Genomic DNA, 16,245 nt, shown 5'->3' on the forward strand with positions numbered 1-16,245 from the left:
AAAGAAAATACAGTGCTACACTGACTTTTCTGCTTGCTGGTGATCCATACCCAAGGATTAATGTACAACAAGGAGTTCATGATCAAAATAACAACTAACCTGAGTATGAGCAGGTCTGTGCTATGCTGCACATATCACTTGTCTGTGCTATGCTGCACATATCACTTGGCTGCAGGGTATAGTTAGTCTGCTAATCACAAGGGAGAAGACTGTAGTCAATTTCCACTTGGCAGCTATCATAAAAGTGAAGACCATGTTCTCATGTGAACATCTTTTTGTTTGACAATATAAATACCAAATGGAATTCTCTACTTATAAGAAAAGTTAAACTGAATTCTTTATTTTAAGTGCTCTCAGGACCATAATGCGCCTCCATCTCAGCACAGCTGGATCTGTGTAGCATACCATGCCCTTGTTATGCAACACAGGGTTCTCAGCATCTGAAGGGATATAAGATTACCTAAGCTTTTTGAGACATAAAAAGGGGATATTTAAATCAGCACCTTGTGGAGTCTATAACAAATACTGGTGCCAGTGCATTACATCCATCACTGAAGACTTTGCAATGTATAGTACAGCTAGCCTCTGCATGCCAGAGGCCTACTGTCTTCCAGTACTGTCAGCTTCTGTGCATGCACTACACAGCAGATGTTCAACAGGTAATGTTGCTGATTTCTCAATAATTTCCAAATAAGAAAAGTCAGCAAAAGGACACCATGATGAGCAATTCATGCATCTTTCTCCCACACAATCGTTCTACTTAAACAAAACAGGCTGTGGGCCAGAAAACTGTTCTGAAGATGTAGTACAACTTGTATATCACCTTTCCCAGGGCCTTGCCGCTCCTCTTCTGTCAAATGATATATTCCAGTCACATACTGGAAGACAAGCTTTTGTCCACTTGGGAGAGACAACAAAGAGGAGCAACCTGCTGCTAATATTGGAATAATTTATCAAGTTTAGAGTCTGTTTCCTGCATGTTGCTGAACTCTAGGAAACAGGGAAATCAGGATTTTTTGATGAACGAGAAGAACTGTACTGAAAGCACTGCAGATTGTGCACCCTTTCACATTCAGACACTCAGAGATTACTGCAAAAACAATATAGGCTATATAAGGAATAGGCTACTGGACACTGCTTTTGTTCGTAAGGTAAAACAACTCAATCTCAATTAAATTCTGTTTATGACCCCTTGTTATAAAATGTAAATATATCAACTGTCGATCTTTCAGGGGTTTCACAATGGTTAAATACTTGACATTTAGGAACCTCTTGAGGAAAGAAAGGAAAAAAAAAGAACTTGTAAAAATTAGAACAGTTATTAAAGCAAACAGAACACTTCAGGTATCTCCCAAAGTCATAAACAAAAAAAAATATTATTACTTAAATAGCATTTCTAACTTTAAAAATTCTGGTTTCTTACTGCATTACAAGAATTACACATAACAAACATGATGAAGACAACGTAAAAGACTGAACTTTCACTTAAGACTTACACATTGAGCAAAAAAACACCATTACTATGAGAACAGCTCAGAAGAAAATAGATATTTTTACAAGCCCTGATACCGCAAACACTTAAATTTAGCTCAGAAATGTGATTGTTTGCATTGAGATCATGGATATGATGCAAATATGATCTTCCTTGCTATGCTTATCTTTAGAGTGGTGCTTCACAGTTACCTATTATATTCTATGCTGTCATACATAGCATAGCTTAACATTTTTTAACATTGTGAGTATACCTAAAGATCAGACGACAACAAAAAATGTAAATGAGCTTTATGACCAAATATTAATATTCTGAAAAACAAGACATAATTTCTTTTCCATCTTCCTTACTTGTTAAAAGTTCAAGAATATAAATATAGGTTCAAGTGTCCAAAAAACAACTCAATATTCTTACGCTAAGCCAAAGAATTGACTGTTTTAAAACCGATTAAGACACAATTTGGTGACTGAGTACAATCCACTCCAATGGACATCAGTGTCAACTGAGAAAATAACATGATTTCAAAGTCTCAGTGGACTTGAGCTAAATACAAAGAAAAGCTTAGGCCAAAATGTCATGGAATTCCAAAAGGACTGTGGACTTTCACAAAGAACTACTTTAGCTTGCTATATTACAAAACAATACTTGGCATGGCTATACATATAAAATGAGGACCTGATATAACTTTCAGTCACAGATCTCAATCCCATTACCTTTTTTATATTTACAAATACATGTGATTTTATAGCTACAGTTCTTTTTTTTTTCTTTTTTTTTCTTTTTTTTTTAAGTCAGGAAATCCTTTCCACTCTGATGTTATCTGCTAGTAATCTGTGTCAACCACCCACACAGCTGAACCCACTTAAAAAATTACCAGTGTGTTATCAGCCCTCCTATGCATTCTAAATTGCACATAAACAGTAATAACTGAAATAAGAATGAAGTATATTTCTTCTGAAATTCATTCTTCCCATTAAAAGTGCAATAGCTTAGCTGTTTTGAATGTTCCATTCTAGCTAAACCTTCATTGACAATTCTGGTATAATTACTGGGTGTTTTTTAGAAGAAAATGTACCAAAAGTCAGTTTCATACTTTTACTGCCCAAATCAGTCAACTAATCTTTGACAAAGATTCTCTTAAAGAGAATCAAGACATACATATAAAGATGGAAGTCTCTGCTCTGCAGAAACCTGCATTATAAGTACGGTACAGATCAAAATCCTCTATTATCAATACTGGAATTTGTTTTCCCAGAAACCAAACATGGAAGCATGTGGTTTCGTTTTTTTTTTGTTTGTTTGTTTGTTTGTTTTTTAAGAAAGGGCGGTATATGCAATGAATAATGAACTCTAAATGGGACTAGTTGTGCAGCTATATGCAACAATGCCCTGCAGTTCAGTGAAAGACATGATTTGGAAGTAGTTATACGGAATCTGTAAAAAGCATCAAAGCAGTTAATGGATTAATGCAGTACATAAGAAAATTCAGTCCCAGTATCATACAGTTACTGATCTGGAAAACACCGCAATGAAAGATACCTATGTTTGCAGATAGAAACTTAATTTTTTTTATGTTACCTTCAAAATAAAATAAAATGCCCTTCCTGTGTAACATTTTGTTATAGCCTCAATTTTTGAGCAGTTCTGCAGAGTATAACCTAAAAGCTATACCCAGTATAAAATGTACTATAAGCCCAAAGGAAAACAAGAATGAAAATAAAAAACAGCCTTTCAGAAGCACAGAATTTTCAAAACTAATAGGTATATATTGACCTTGCTATCAGTGTTAATTACTATAACATGGTCATATATAATAACAATAAGCACGGTTATTCATTGGATATGATATGATTTTGCTTCAGAATCTGAGAAGTGCTTATACAACCACTACTCAGATCAGAGGTCTTGTTTGTGTCCTTTCAGGAATTTAAGTTGATTTTGCATAAACTCAGCCAGTTTCAGTGAAATGCATGGTAGAAAAATGTACTAAGTTTTACATGGCTTAAAACCAGGAAAAATACCAGGATAAACTCTTACAATTGAGTCCTTATTTAAAAGAAAACAAAAGAAACAAAACAAGCAAACATACTGAAATAAAAAACACGGTGGTTTGTACACCAATAATATTCCGCACAAAGGTCAAGCCACAAAAAAAGATAATTTTCTTCATACTGACTTTCTGAATACAGAGTCTTTGAGAGATTCAAGTGGCTAGAGGAAAACCTACACATAGGAGAAGCAAACCTGTACTGGGTACCTTTGGCCTCACTATCTCCACAGAAGTTAATAAAAGGTTCTATTCTATGTCACATGTAATGAGGTTAATAACTCTCTCTCTTTTACCTACTGTTCCTTCTAAATGCCACAGAATGCCTACTTAATTTTACTTTGGAAAAGTCTTGTGGTTTATAACAGCACAAGATAGTCATTCAGCTTTCTTTTTATGTTATGATAATAAAGTGGGAATGATTAGTAAACTTCAGGAAAAAAAGAGATGAGACAGCTACAGACTAATTATGGCGTTCACTGGGATCCACATATTATTTCTGGAAATAATAACTGATGCTGTGGAGATAGCAATACCTTAGACACAAATAGTGTGACTTCCTATAAGAGTAAATGAATGGCCCACTGTGGCACAGAAGAGATCCAGCCTATTATGTCTTCTTTTTCAGAAATACAAATAAATCAAGCTTAAAATTACTGGAGGAAAAAAAAAAAAGGAGAAAAAAAATATATTTTTTTTTGTCATCACAGTCAAGCACTGAAACTTGTTGCCCCGACACATTCTAGTCTCCGTCTTTGTAGAGGTTCAAAATCCAACTGTTCAACGTCCAGAACAACCTGCTCTAGTCGACTGTTTTGAGCAACGGGTTGGACTAGATAAATCCAGCAGTCCCTTCCAACATCAATTATTCTGTGATTCTATGAAAACTTCAATAAGAAAGCAACAGAAAAATAACAGAATCACAGTAAAGCACCATATATTTTTCTAATTTTTAGATTGGCATCCAATCTGGAACAAAGGGTTTGTGATAGAATTCCCAAATATAAGAATGTTGAACTGTCCTGAGGCTCTATTATTTCATGTGCCTTGATTCTCAGAAAGTTCTATACAGCAAAAACTAAAACTAAGTAAATAAATAATTGAAGTCTAGGAGTACTTTTCAAGCATCTTATGCTGAAGTTTTTAAAAATGGCAGAAAAGAGAGTAATTAAATTTCTACAAAAATTTCCATGCTTTTGTAAATGGCAGTTCCAAGAAAAGGAAGTTGCAGTGCACATAGAAGTTTCTAGAGTGTGATTTAATATATAATACAATCTTCTGGAAACATTACAATCAAATCCTCTGTAGAGGTTATTAATTAATATTGTGCAAGCCTTATGTAGTTAGTAAGTCTCAAAAACTCAATGAAGTTAGGACTATGAAATATCTAAGTAAAAGAAGAACAAGATAAAAGCCTGTAAAAGTTACTTCTGCTCTTTGTACTTAAGTATGTTCTCCAAGACGAACCTGCAAGTGCATTATGTAGGAAATCAAATTAATTTTACTTTAAACACCTGAAATATTTGATACTTGCATGGAATTTTGATGCAGCTGGCAGTTTCTTCACATATATATGTATGGCCTTCATGACATTCCTGAAAGTCGTAAGTTAAACCTTAAGAACCTTAACCTAACACAGTTACTGGATATTTCAAAAACAGGAAGAAGATTCAAACTAATCTGTGAGTGATTGAATACTACACTTTTAAGCTTAACCTCTAATTAAAAAAACAAGCATCAGAAAATACATATAATTTTTTGCAGTTACCCAGCAGTTCCATTGCATCATCTTCATTGTCAATATCTTCTTCAGTTACAGATGGAGCTGTGCTGTGAGCAGAATCAAAGGAGTCTTGAGAAAGCATGGCAGCCAGCAGTTTCTTATGTTGTTGTTGTTGCTGTTTCAGTCCTTTGCTCTTTGGCTCCATTTTTAGGCTGCAAGGGAGGAAAACAACTTTCTCTTACTGATACTGTCTATAAAATATGTCACACATTTTTCAAATCACTGTAGCCCATGATGTCATCCAGATCTGAAGGTTAGCACCATCAGACCACAGAAACCTACTGGTAACCTCTCATGCCTTGATCATTAGATGCTATAAATCAGACTGTGCTTTTAGTTCTTACCTACAATTTTGACTGAACAATGATGGGAAAATTTCCATTGACTTTATGGGTATTTATCAAGTCTAAATAAGTTACATACACAACAGGATGTTAATTACTGATGAGTATTGTTAAGGCATTGGTCGCACAACAACAAAGCTGAGAACAAAAAACTACTCCACTGTGTAGTTATGTTATCACAATCACATGGGATTAAGGTTTTCATAGTTACAACAATCTTCACTATAGTTTTTTGACTTGTGCCCCTAACCTAAGTAACAGAATCAACATCATCAAATGAAAAACCACCCAGATTCCACACTGTGTACATTCGCTGCCCCTTAGGGAAGTTTCCCAAGAACTATGCTTCTTCTCAGAATTTCCACAATATTTTTTTCATGTAGGAAAATAGTGGCAATGGCATGGAAATTAATTTAATCCTGTTTTCATGGTTCCTGGATTTCTGAAAGATGAGCTCAGTACCAGCAGGATTCCTATTAGCACTTTTATATGGTCCCCTATCCAATGTTAATAGCTTGTCTTACTCCTTCAGCAGCAACAGAGAGCTGTATAAAACCAATGACACGTATAGTCTTTCCTCTGCAGCAACCCAGAACATTAAGGGCAAAATGGTGACCCTTCATCAGTTTGACAAGACATCACCAAAACAGCTGCGGTAGTGTGGCTACACTACCTTTCCCAGTCAAAGTAATAGTGAAATCTTTCCTTTCAGTTGCTCCAAATTCATCCCCTTCCTTTTTAAGTAACTGGGTCTGGCTTTCAGATAAAAACTGTATGAAACCTCTGTTGCTCACGATCACAGGAATTCTCACAGAGGGAATAGTGGTTTCCAGTATGAATGGACTGACAAGTGAGGATCGTGGCTGCAAATACAGAAAAAGCAGACAGCTCGTACATTCCCAGACTTCAGGTACTATGCTCTATGATCTGCCTTATGCTGCAAACGATATGGAAAATGGACAGGTTATCAACAAAGCACTGGTCGACAGGAATATGCCATTCTCTGCAGCATATTCAGTCCCCTATAGAATGCTATAGATACTATAGAATGCACAACTTCCCCTTCCACCCAACAGAAAAAAACTTATATGCTAAGCTCTGTGAGAACAATACAGAGAAACAGGCAGTCATATAGGACACTGATGGCAATTACTCTAAAAATGAATATGAAAATTATCTTCTGACTATATATATATCCTATGATTTTATATATATATACATATACATGTGTATATATATATATGGGGGTGGGTGTATGTGACTACGTATATAGTCATTGTTAAATGTTATTTATGTAATATTTCATTATGTTTAGTGATAGGTGTAAGGAAACATTACTACTTTGAAATAATAGGACAATTACATTCTTGTTCTTATGCTGTAAGATTCAAATTAATTTTTAGAGTTTGCTGGTCTATCACATAAATCCTGATAGTTACTGATGAACAAAATATCACTTCTAATTGAAAGTGTTAATAAATCAGATTTTACACAACATAATTGTAAACATTGAATATGAATTTTAAATCACTCCCTCCTTCAGTTGTCAGATAAAAATGTAACTGGATTATTTTAGCCTATATCAACAAGTGATAGCAACTTTGAGTTTCATTTAGTCTAATAAAAAACATGCTATTCCATCTACTTTTGGATGTACTAGATAAATGTTACATTAAAACTAAATTATTATTTCCTATTGTCTCATGCATTTGGTGTATAGCCAATTCCAAAGTCTGCTCGTAGTACTTTAATTCTCAATAACTGAATCAGACCTTGAAGAAATTTCCTATTATTAGTGAACATTCAGATTAACCTTGATCAATATGGGTCTTTTGAACTTCCACATATAGGTAGCATCAATTTCATTATTATCACTATCTTGAAGTACTGCAATTTTATATTAGTTTGCAAGACTGCAAACATGCTTTATTTAAATGCTTTACAAAACCTGATGAAATGCTAATGAAGCAAAGAATTATCCCAGGCATAAAATCAGTCATCCAAATTTAAATCCATATGCAGCACATAATTTAGTAGTCATTAATTTCCACTGAAAATCAGTATTCCCATTTAATGATACATATTTTTCAACATCTCTTCTGCATCTAAAACACCTGAAAAGATATCAGTGTCCCATGATTCTTTTCTTACATCAAGTACCCCATACTCTCCTTATTCCATACTTCTGGCAATGTGATTTTTTTCATGATACTCAACAAGACTTCTCAAATACTACTTTCAAAGCCATTAGTATTTTTCTTCATTATACCATTATCTATAATGGTTCTCACAGCTTGTACCACCTTCTACAGAGAAAAATACTCTGTACCAAATGATCTTTGTCACTCAGAACTAAATCTCTTTGCTCCCATCTAGAGATCAGCCTATTTCTGCTTCTTCCTATTAAGAGAAGGGATCCAATATTCTCAATACCCTCTGCAACTTGCAACAAATCTTTACTTGGTGTCCTTACTGGAATGCTGAATAAGGATAAATAGAAACCCAGACCCTCACAATGAACCTGCAATGACAGCTGCTGGCTCCATTACTTTCCCAGGAATTGCAGTAGAGGGACTCAGTCTTTGAGTTCTGTTAGTTCCAGTCCAAAGTCTGGCTAAGGGATCATTAGTACATGCTGCTGCTACTTCGAAATTGTAGTATTTGCAGCTTCCCATTGACCCCCTTGTTCTCCCCTTCCTCTCCACCCCACCCTCCACAAAAAAAAAACAACAAACACTATGATGTGTTCATGGTTAACAATCACTCCCAACATGCATGGATAGTTAATAAATACAGCTTCTAAGAGTCCAGCGAATGACAGACTCGTTTCTTATGTGACAGGGAAGAGAATTCCAATGTAGAGAACACATGGAGGACATAGCGAAGGCATATACACCTTTTCAAAGGGAAATCAGAGTTTCTGCATCCTTAAAAGAGGGAGCAAAATGTGTCTGCTGCAGTCAGTGTACTAGTTATAACCAAAGAGAAAAGCTACAGGGTTGAGGGAGAACAGCAGGTGTTTAGGTAATTAACAGAAGCATGGCTGCAAATGCTTAACTTTCTGTGAGAAAGAGATATCTTTAAATCATGTCGAATGGACAACTTGGAAAAATGATGAACTCTTCTATGTAGCTAAAGCACATTAACAAAAAAACACACTCCCCCAACCTTAGTCAAGCACACTGAATCGTTGGAAGGTATTTACTGAAGAGAATACAATTTTCTCTTCAAGAAAGAAGTTTAAGAACTGAAGACGAATTTTGGAAGTCCTGCTAGAAACAACATAGCTATTGTTTCCCTTGTGTAGCTTTCCTTTAAAAAGAAAAAATCAGATTTATCTCTAAAGTGCCAAGAAGATTAACTTACATCTATTACCTATCATTGAAAGATAAAAGGGTTTGAAGGACCTGAATGAAGCTATACATCACAACATTACACAATGTACATTACACTTTGTCAACATGCACTTAGCTTTATGCTTGGGAATAAAACCATGGGATTGGTAATTCGTATAAAGTTAATCATATGCAAAAGCGCCGTAAGAAACTAGTCACATAACAGTGTCTCCCATTTATTGTGCATGCTGCCACACTACAGATTGGACTTTAGAAGTCCTGCATTCTGCTCTCATAAACAATAAAAGCTCTCCTACAGAAATGAAAAAAATATATAAAATTTCTAGGCAGAACAAAAATCCCACCTTCCACCAGGACTGCTGCTATCCTCACTGTCCCACTGCTCATTTTTACTTCTTGGTATTGGTGGCTGCAGCATCTCAGCGGCTAGTGGATCTGCATCATTCTCTTCACGACCAATCCATTCTCCAATCACACGAGGTCTGAGAAGGGGGGTATTAAAACCTGTTGTGTCCTGAAGAGAAAATACAAAATAAAATAAAAAAGCACTGTACTTGTTTTCAACTGGACATGTAATGAGGAAAAGACAGAAAATAATGCAATTCATTAAAAAAAAAAAAAAAAAAAAAAAAAAAGAGGCAATATGTTATATATGTTAAAGCAGTATGTTAAAAGTATGTTAAAGATTTCTGTTAAAAAAAATTCCAAGAAAAATTTGCCCACCCTGGTGCCTCAAACCTCTCCTTGCTTTTCAATATCAACTGGAGGAATCTGGTATTTATCAATTCATATTGAAAAATTACATATTTTTAATAAATGCACAATTCTTAGAACCCATATGGTGTCAGTTATGTTAAGCAACAGATGAGGTCACTTGCATAATGAACACCCCAACCAAAAGACTGTTGTAGATTAATAGCATCTCTCTTATTTGCATGATGTATAAATGCAAAACTGATAAATACATCTGCATTTGGCATTTTAAAAATAACCCTGCTGGGATTTACATAATGTATCCTTCAATTCTGAAAATGGTATTAACGTTTTAATAAAATGCATTTCTGAAACTAGTACTCATATTTTTAACCACTTACTGGAAGAAGATAGCTGAAGAGGATTACTAGAACTAAGCAAAATGCAACTGAAATATTCAAAACAATAGTGGTGATTTGCTTTGAATTTATATTAGGGATATAGAATAATGAAAACAAATTGTCTCTAAAAATTGTATGTGAAAACTGTTGTGAAATGGTGAGTATTTCTTTTTTCAGTGTTATGAGAAAGGTTGTTGAGAAAGGGTCAAGTACAACAGTGCAATCGAACTGAAGGAAAAAAAGCATTGAGCATAGATACAAAAAAATAGACATAATGAAACAATGGAGCAGAAATATTAATTTTGCTTTAATAAACTCTTCTAGTATAGCAAAGACATTTCAAAGACAATGTTCCTAATTAGGAGAGATATAGTCTATTCCTATCTTCTAAATACAGAAAGAAATAGGAAAACAAATCCTTTGGTGTGTTACTTAGATCAGTATCTCAGTAAATATTCCTACCATAAAACAACACTTCCCAAACAAGAAGCATCTAGAAAAACTACAGGACAGTGATTAGTTAGCTTAGCAACCATATTTTCCTATCTTCCTGAAAACAAACCAAAGTCTCCTACTAATTGATACAGATATGGTAAAAGCCCATTTGAAGTAGAGGTCTTTACTGAAATTAAACAAAGTAAACAAAAAACAAAAAAATGTGCAAACTGCTTTTATACAAATATACCTATCCCACTCTGGCTAGATGTTGTACTTTTGCTTAGCCAAATTCCAAAAGCTTCTATCTGACAAAATAGCCCCTGGATTTGACTCACTCACTCTTGTTATTTTGTTTTCTGCAATTTGCATTGTGTGTGTGGAGTGCACACTGCACTCTCTATACTAATCTGTCCAGAGTTTTCCATCAACTGAATTTACTTTTCACACTATGCCTATTTTCTGCAAGGTATGACCACTGAAAATTAAACACAGCTGATACAGAAATCTGAGAAAAACACCATGACTTCAGTGGTTTTCGGATATCTAAACACTGATGTCTTTTTTTTTTTTAATCTTATGTTCTTATTAAGATATATTTTATGTATCTGTCTGGTGCTGTGGCATAGCCGGGTAATGTAGATGGTGGCCTCAGGTCACTTGACAGGTATAACCTGTAATAGGTGTGACTACCATCATATGCCTATGAGATAGGAAAAATTCACTGCACATAATGCCTTCATTATTGGTGTCTACAATAGTTTCTGTAAGTAGTAAGTATTTGGCCCCTTCTGAAGTTTCTTTCTGTTACCCTAGCCATTTTCTCTCTTCTGTTTCTCCCTTGGATAATTTCTAATAATGAACACATAATTAAAAAAAAAAAAAAAAAGGTCTGTGCTAGTTTAACTTTGCAACAACTGGCAGTGTCAATCTTGTTAAAAGCTGTCAGTTACCTAAGCGAAAAAGGGAAGAATGGCTAAAAATTTGCCTTTTTTCAGTACTGCAACTTTTTCCAGACACTGTACACTGCACCACCAGAATGTGAATAAGTAAACCGTGAATGCGGTGTCTGTCCTTGTTATACTGATTTCTTCTCTAGACATTTCATGGATTAAAGTAGTACTTTCATACTCTGCTTAACAGAAATGTAATTTACATTACATAGTCATGCTTTGCCTCACTTTATTACCTTGCTTCCATTTTTGAATCTTGTTAATTAGTGCACCACAGTTTCAGTGACCTAATTTATTTTCCTCCTTTCAACTACATAAGCAACCACAGTGAAAACAGAAAATGGGGAATCAGAGACAGCTCTGTTGAGAACACTGAGGCGTTTGGCACCTTATTTCAAAAGCTTTAATCAATTTAGATGAAGCATTCTGTTCCCAGTCAAGTTTTTATTCTTTTTTGTTTGTTTGTTTGTTTAATACAAACCTTAGAATCTTAACTGATTTCCAATTTTTATTCCCCCATAAAAAAAGAGATTGGTAGTGACATTGGTGTGCAGCATTGTCTTATGGTTCTGTCCAGTGTCATCCACTTAGCATCCCTATCAGTAGCTACCAACTTGACAGCCTCAAGCTTACTTGATGTGGAAATGAGGAGACAGGAAGACTGGAGGGAAGTTAAGTCTCATCTACATTGACTTGAGATGTGGTTGTGATGTGCAGCCACTATGAGGGAGCATATCAATATCTGTGTACCTGTTTGCTTAAGCATAACTTTAAAAGCTCTGTATTTCTAATCGCCTATATGGATTTCGAGAAAACCTCCACAGTGAGGGAAACTTTGGTGTGAGCAGACTTCTTTTTTTTTTTTGATGACGTAGAGTGGTTGTTAAATATAAGCTGTACTATTTGTAGTAATACTACTCAGAAGAAAGCACACCCTAGACACAGCACAGAAAAAGAAAAATAAATGAATAACTCTTGGAAAATATTTGTAAAGCTTTTAGAGAATTAAAAGCCAGAAGATGAATAAACCTTCCCTTATACCCCTTTAAATAGTTTTATAATGTCATTATTTTAGTCAGTCTCTGACTGGCAAGACGAAAAGGTGTGAGTCCTTATTTTCCACGGTCTGACTCAGAAATATTGCTGAAATGGGAACAATTATACAAATTTGAAACATACTGCATGAAATACGCACTGTAGCATCCTGGCTGCATTTTACCTCAATGTACCTTACAATGCAGACATGTTACAATGCAACACATACTACAATTTACTATGTGATTTACAGAGAAGTAGGGTCTTCTAGAGTCCTCACAGACTTGGGGAAAACACAAACTCATAGTGAACTCAATGCGTTTTTCCAGAATGTATTAATCAAATCAAAATTTCACAGAAAGGGTAAAATTCTAGCTCAATTTCTTTATCTGTTTACAGAAAATTCTTGGCATTTATGAGGATCTTTAAAAAATGCACCCTTCATGCGTTGCTTCTGTTCAGCAGTAAAAAAGGTGAGTTAATTCAGAAATTTGTAACATATTAACTCTGTACTTTAGCCCTAAAATCTGTGAGTCACAAGACATCCCTTCTCATTTTCTTTCCTTACACACTGTACTTGCAGTGTCAGTTGCTGATTTTATACAGCTTCCCCAGCCTAGATTAAGAAGTGGGCTGAATCATCAAGAGAAATGAAACCAAACTGCAAATCTGAAATAAATGAAATGAAGGAGGAGGAAATCTATACAATAAATCTGGTTTAAATGCAGTAGTTTTAGGGATTTTTTGTGCAATTATGCCAATAAAATTCTGAAATTTTATTAGACTCTATCAAACTGAAAGCTTCCGATGCAACTAAAAGACTAAGTCTGCCCATGTTTTCTCTACCTTTATCTTGGTCTAAACTCCTGAGTACTGGCACAAAGGTAATAATAGCAGGTATTTGATGTGAGTCTATTTAAATGAAATGCCCTTCCAGAGCAGTGATTGCAATTCAGAGCAAACTAGTTTTCCAAAATCAAATGCTTGGGTAACTAAGCAACAAACAAATTAACTGGATTACTTGGAGGTGGAGTTACATCATCCAGAGATATTGATCAAGTACTCACCTGACAAAAGTGGCTAAAGGTTATTGCAGCCAGAATGAAATTATTTTTTAAAAAAACATATCCTTGAATGTTAACAAAGATAAACATACACTAGCTTTCTCTGTTTTCTCTTGGCTCATAATTTAAACCACAGATTAAAGAGCAGGATTATGGGCTCTTTCCCAATTGGCAAGGATGCTCTCAACTGTCAGAAAAATAAAGCAAGGAAAAGCATATAGAGTAATTTATTACAATGCTTAATTTTATGCTTCTCTTGATGTCTAACTAATGCCAACAGTATAAAAGAATCCAATACCAAGTTTGGGACCTACCACATGCACCTGAAGGGTTATATCCAATATCCAGATGTGAATGTGGTTTTAAAAATGATTCCTTGCTGCTGCAGCCCAGATAAGGAAGCTGTAGTATCAGCATGTATTTCTGGGAAGGGAATTACAATGAACTTGGCTACATTTATACCCAAAATATAAACATTGCATAGGAACATGCTCAGCTGAGATCAAACTAAATTGTATATACTGTGAAACCATTATCAGGCAGTCCTTGGTTGATTCTGGCCCAAGACAAATAACACTCTTACAAACAGGTCACAAGAAACTTTGGGGAATTAATATGTGCAAGGGATCATTCCTAGGGGAAAGGCTGCTTGTAGCTGCCCTGTTGGAGGACAGAGGGCTTGACAACATGAACCTGGGCTGCTTCCTTTCACAGAATGATCCTTGCCATGCTTAACTTCTTCATACAGGTGTAGCTTTTACGTCCATTCAAAATCCTTAAGGGGCAAAACAAGAGTACTGAAGCTCACTTAAGCCCGTGGAGACAGAAATTATGTATTTTCAGTACATCTATCCTGTAAGCCAGTTGAGCAGGGCTGCACAAAGGAAGTATGTTAAGAGTTTTGTATTTAAATTTTTTTATTTTCCAAGTAATTTTTGATTTCAAGAGCATTCACATTACCTGTCCTCATCAAAAACAGATCTTACAGCAGATGTAATATTGTAAAGTTGTTGTAAAGGTCAGACAGCGTGCGCTATTCGCTGCATGTAACATATCAAGTTTTATACAAAAATATTTCCAATTTTAAATTCAAAAAAATAAATTATATGGTGATGAAAGGAAAATTAACTCTTCACTCAGAGTACATCCTGAAGAAATTTACCGATGATGTTCCCCACCTCAACCTTCACACTTTTTTGAGAAATAATCTATCGTCTTGGAAAAAAAAACAAATCCGACAGAAATTTCTCTTTATAAGTGGAGAAGTATGTGATAACAGGCTCTAGTCCTCCCCCATCCCCCACGCTCTCAAAGCAGCTTTTCATATTTATTTCAACAAAGCTAAATTAATATGACTTCTTTGTTAATATTTTTAAATAAAAGGGTTGTAAAGGAAATGCTTTGCTAGATGTTTTTCTCATCACTTCTGAGCACAATTAAGGTAATGGTGGGAAGGATGACTTAAGTTTCCTTTTATATTTTTAATACGAGCAATGGAATAGAGCAAGATCAAGGCCAAAATGATAAATAAAGGCCATGGTTTTGAAATGGCAGCTTCACATGCACATGATTGCATGGTAACCGATCAACGTTGTCTCACTGGCCCTTCCTGCAGAACCCAGGGGAGCTATTTCATATGCATTTGTGTCAAGAAGGATTGTACTCTCATCTTACCAGGAGAAGACATTTTAAAAATTGTATCTTATATCAGGAAATATTCCTGTGCCTTATATGCTTTTTGATTTTATCTCCCTGACAGTAATAGTTTCTGACACCAAGAACACAACCTATTATTCTCAGCACTGTACATGTCCTGCTGCCCAGTGGTGAGAATAGGAAAGGAAAATGTGTTCTGTTTCCTTTGGAACATTGATAAATCAGATGGATTACTCTTTTAGCATAGAGTTCGTTACAGTTAAAATTAAAATTCACTGTGTAGCATATCAAAATAGTCAAAACAGAAGAGATTATTGTATGGAGAATTCAGCAAAAAATTGAAGACTGATCTTTATGGCCTGTGAATTTGTGATCAGATCAGAAAATATTCCTAAATATTTTCTCGAATCATATCTGACAGTGAGAAAGTCACCCAATCATATGACTTTGTGAATTAAAGATACTCAAAACTTAATATTTCCAAAAGAACACCATTAAAGTAACACAACAGACATTAAGCAAAGATGGTATATTAAGATCAAAAGCATTTTCGTGGCCTCATTAAGAGTCCCTTAAATCTCAGTGAGGTTTTTTTTTCCATAATTAACAGCCCATCCTGGATCAAGCTCTTAATGCATCAACATATGCAGTACTTACCCATATAGCTTTCCATACCCAAGCTTCCTTTGAACCCAAAAGAACTGAAGAGTGTGTACCTGGACAGGCATAAGTAGTTCTCATTGCCTAAAATTATCACAACCAGCTGCCTGTTCATCAGGCATACACTAAATCTTACCTTATCAAGTTCATCAGAAATAGCAATGCCTGAAAAAAACAACATTAAAAAAGTAAAAAATTAGAAACATCCTTTCTAGAAATGTATTTCACTGCAATAAATAAATAAGTTAACTCTGAAAAGTTTCCATATTGTTCTGTACCATTCGATGCATCATATTTTGCTGCATTAGTGAAATTGCCTAGAAACA

General features: G+C 35.1%; 1 protein-coding gene across 7 annotated transcripts in view; it reads right to left on the reverse strand.

Moving 5' to 3' along the window:
- Positions 1-16,245, reverse strand: part of C2H8orf34 (chromosome 2 C8orf34 homolog) — a 186,855-nt gene that overhangs the window by 111,775 nt on the left and 58,835 nt on the right. For all 7 annotated transcript variants that reach the window (XM_072034536.1, XM_027452324.3, XM_072034538.1 and 4 more), the window contains 3 exons: positions 16,056-16,084; positions 9,367-9,536; positions 5,308-5,474 (listed from right to left, as the gene is read on the reverse strand). In XM_072034536.1, the coding sequence (XP_071890637.1) occupies positions 5,308-5,474; positions 9,367-9,536; positions 16,056-16,084 (366 nt within the window). The remainder of the gene's footprint in view (positions 1-5,307; positions 5,475-9,366; positions 9,537-16,055; positions 16,085-16,245) is intronic.

The sequence above is a fragment of the Anas platyrhynchos genome, chromosome 2 (genome assembly GCF_047663525.1).
Source record: "Anas platyrhynchos isolate ZD024472 breed Pekin duck chromosome 2, IASCAAS_PekinDuck_T2T, whole genome shotgun sequence".
Classification (NCBI taxonomy): Eukaryota; Metazoa; Chordata; class Aves; order Anseriformes; family Anatidae; genus Anas; species Anas platyrhynchos.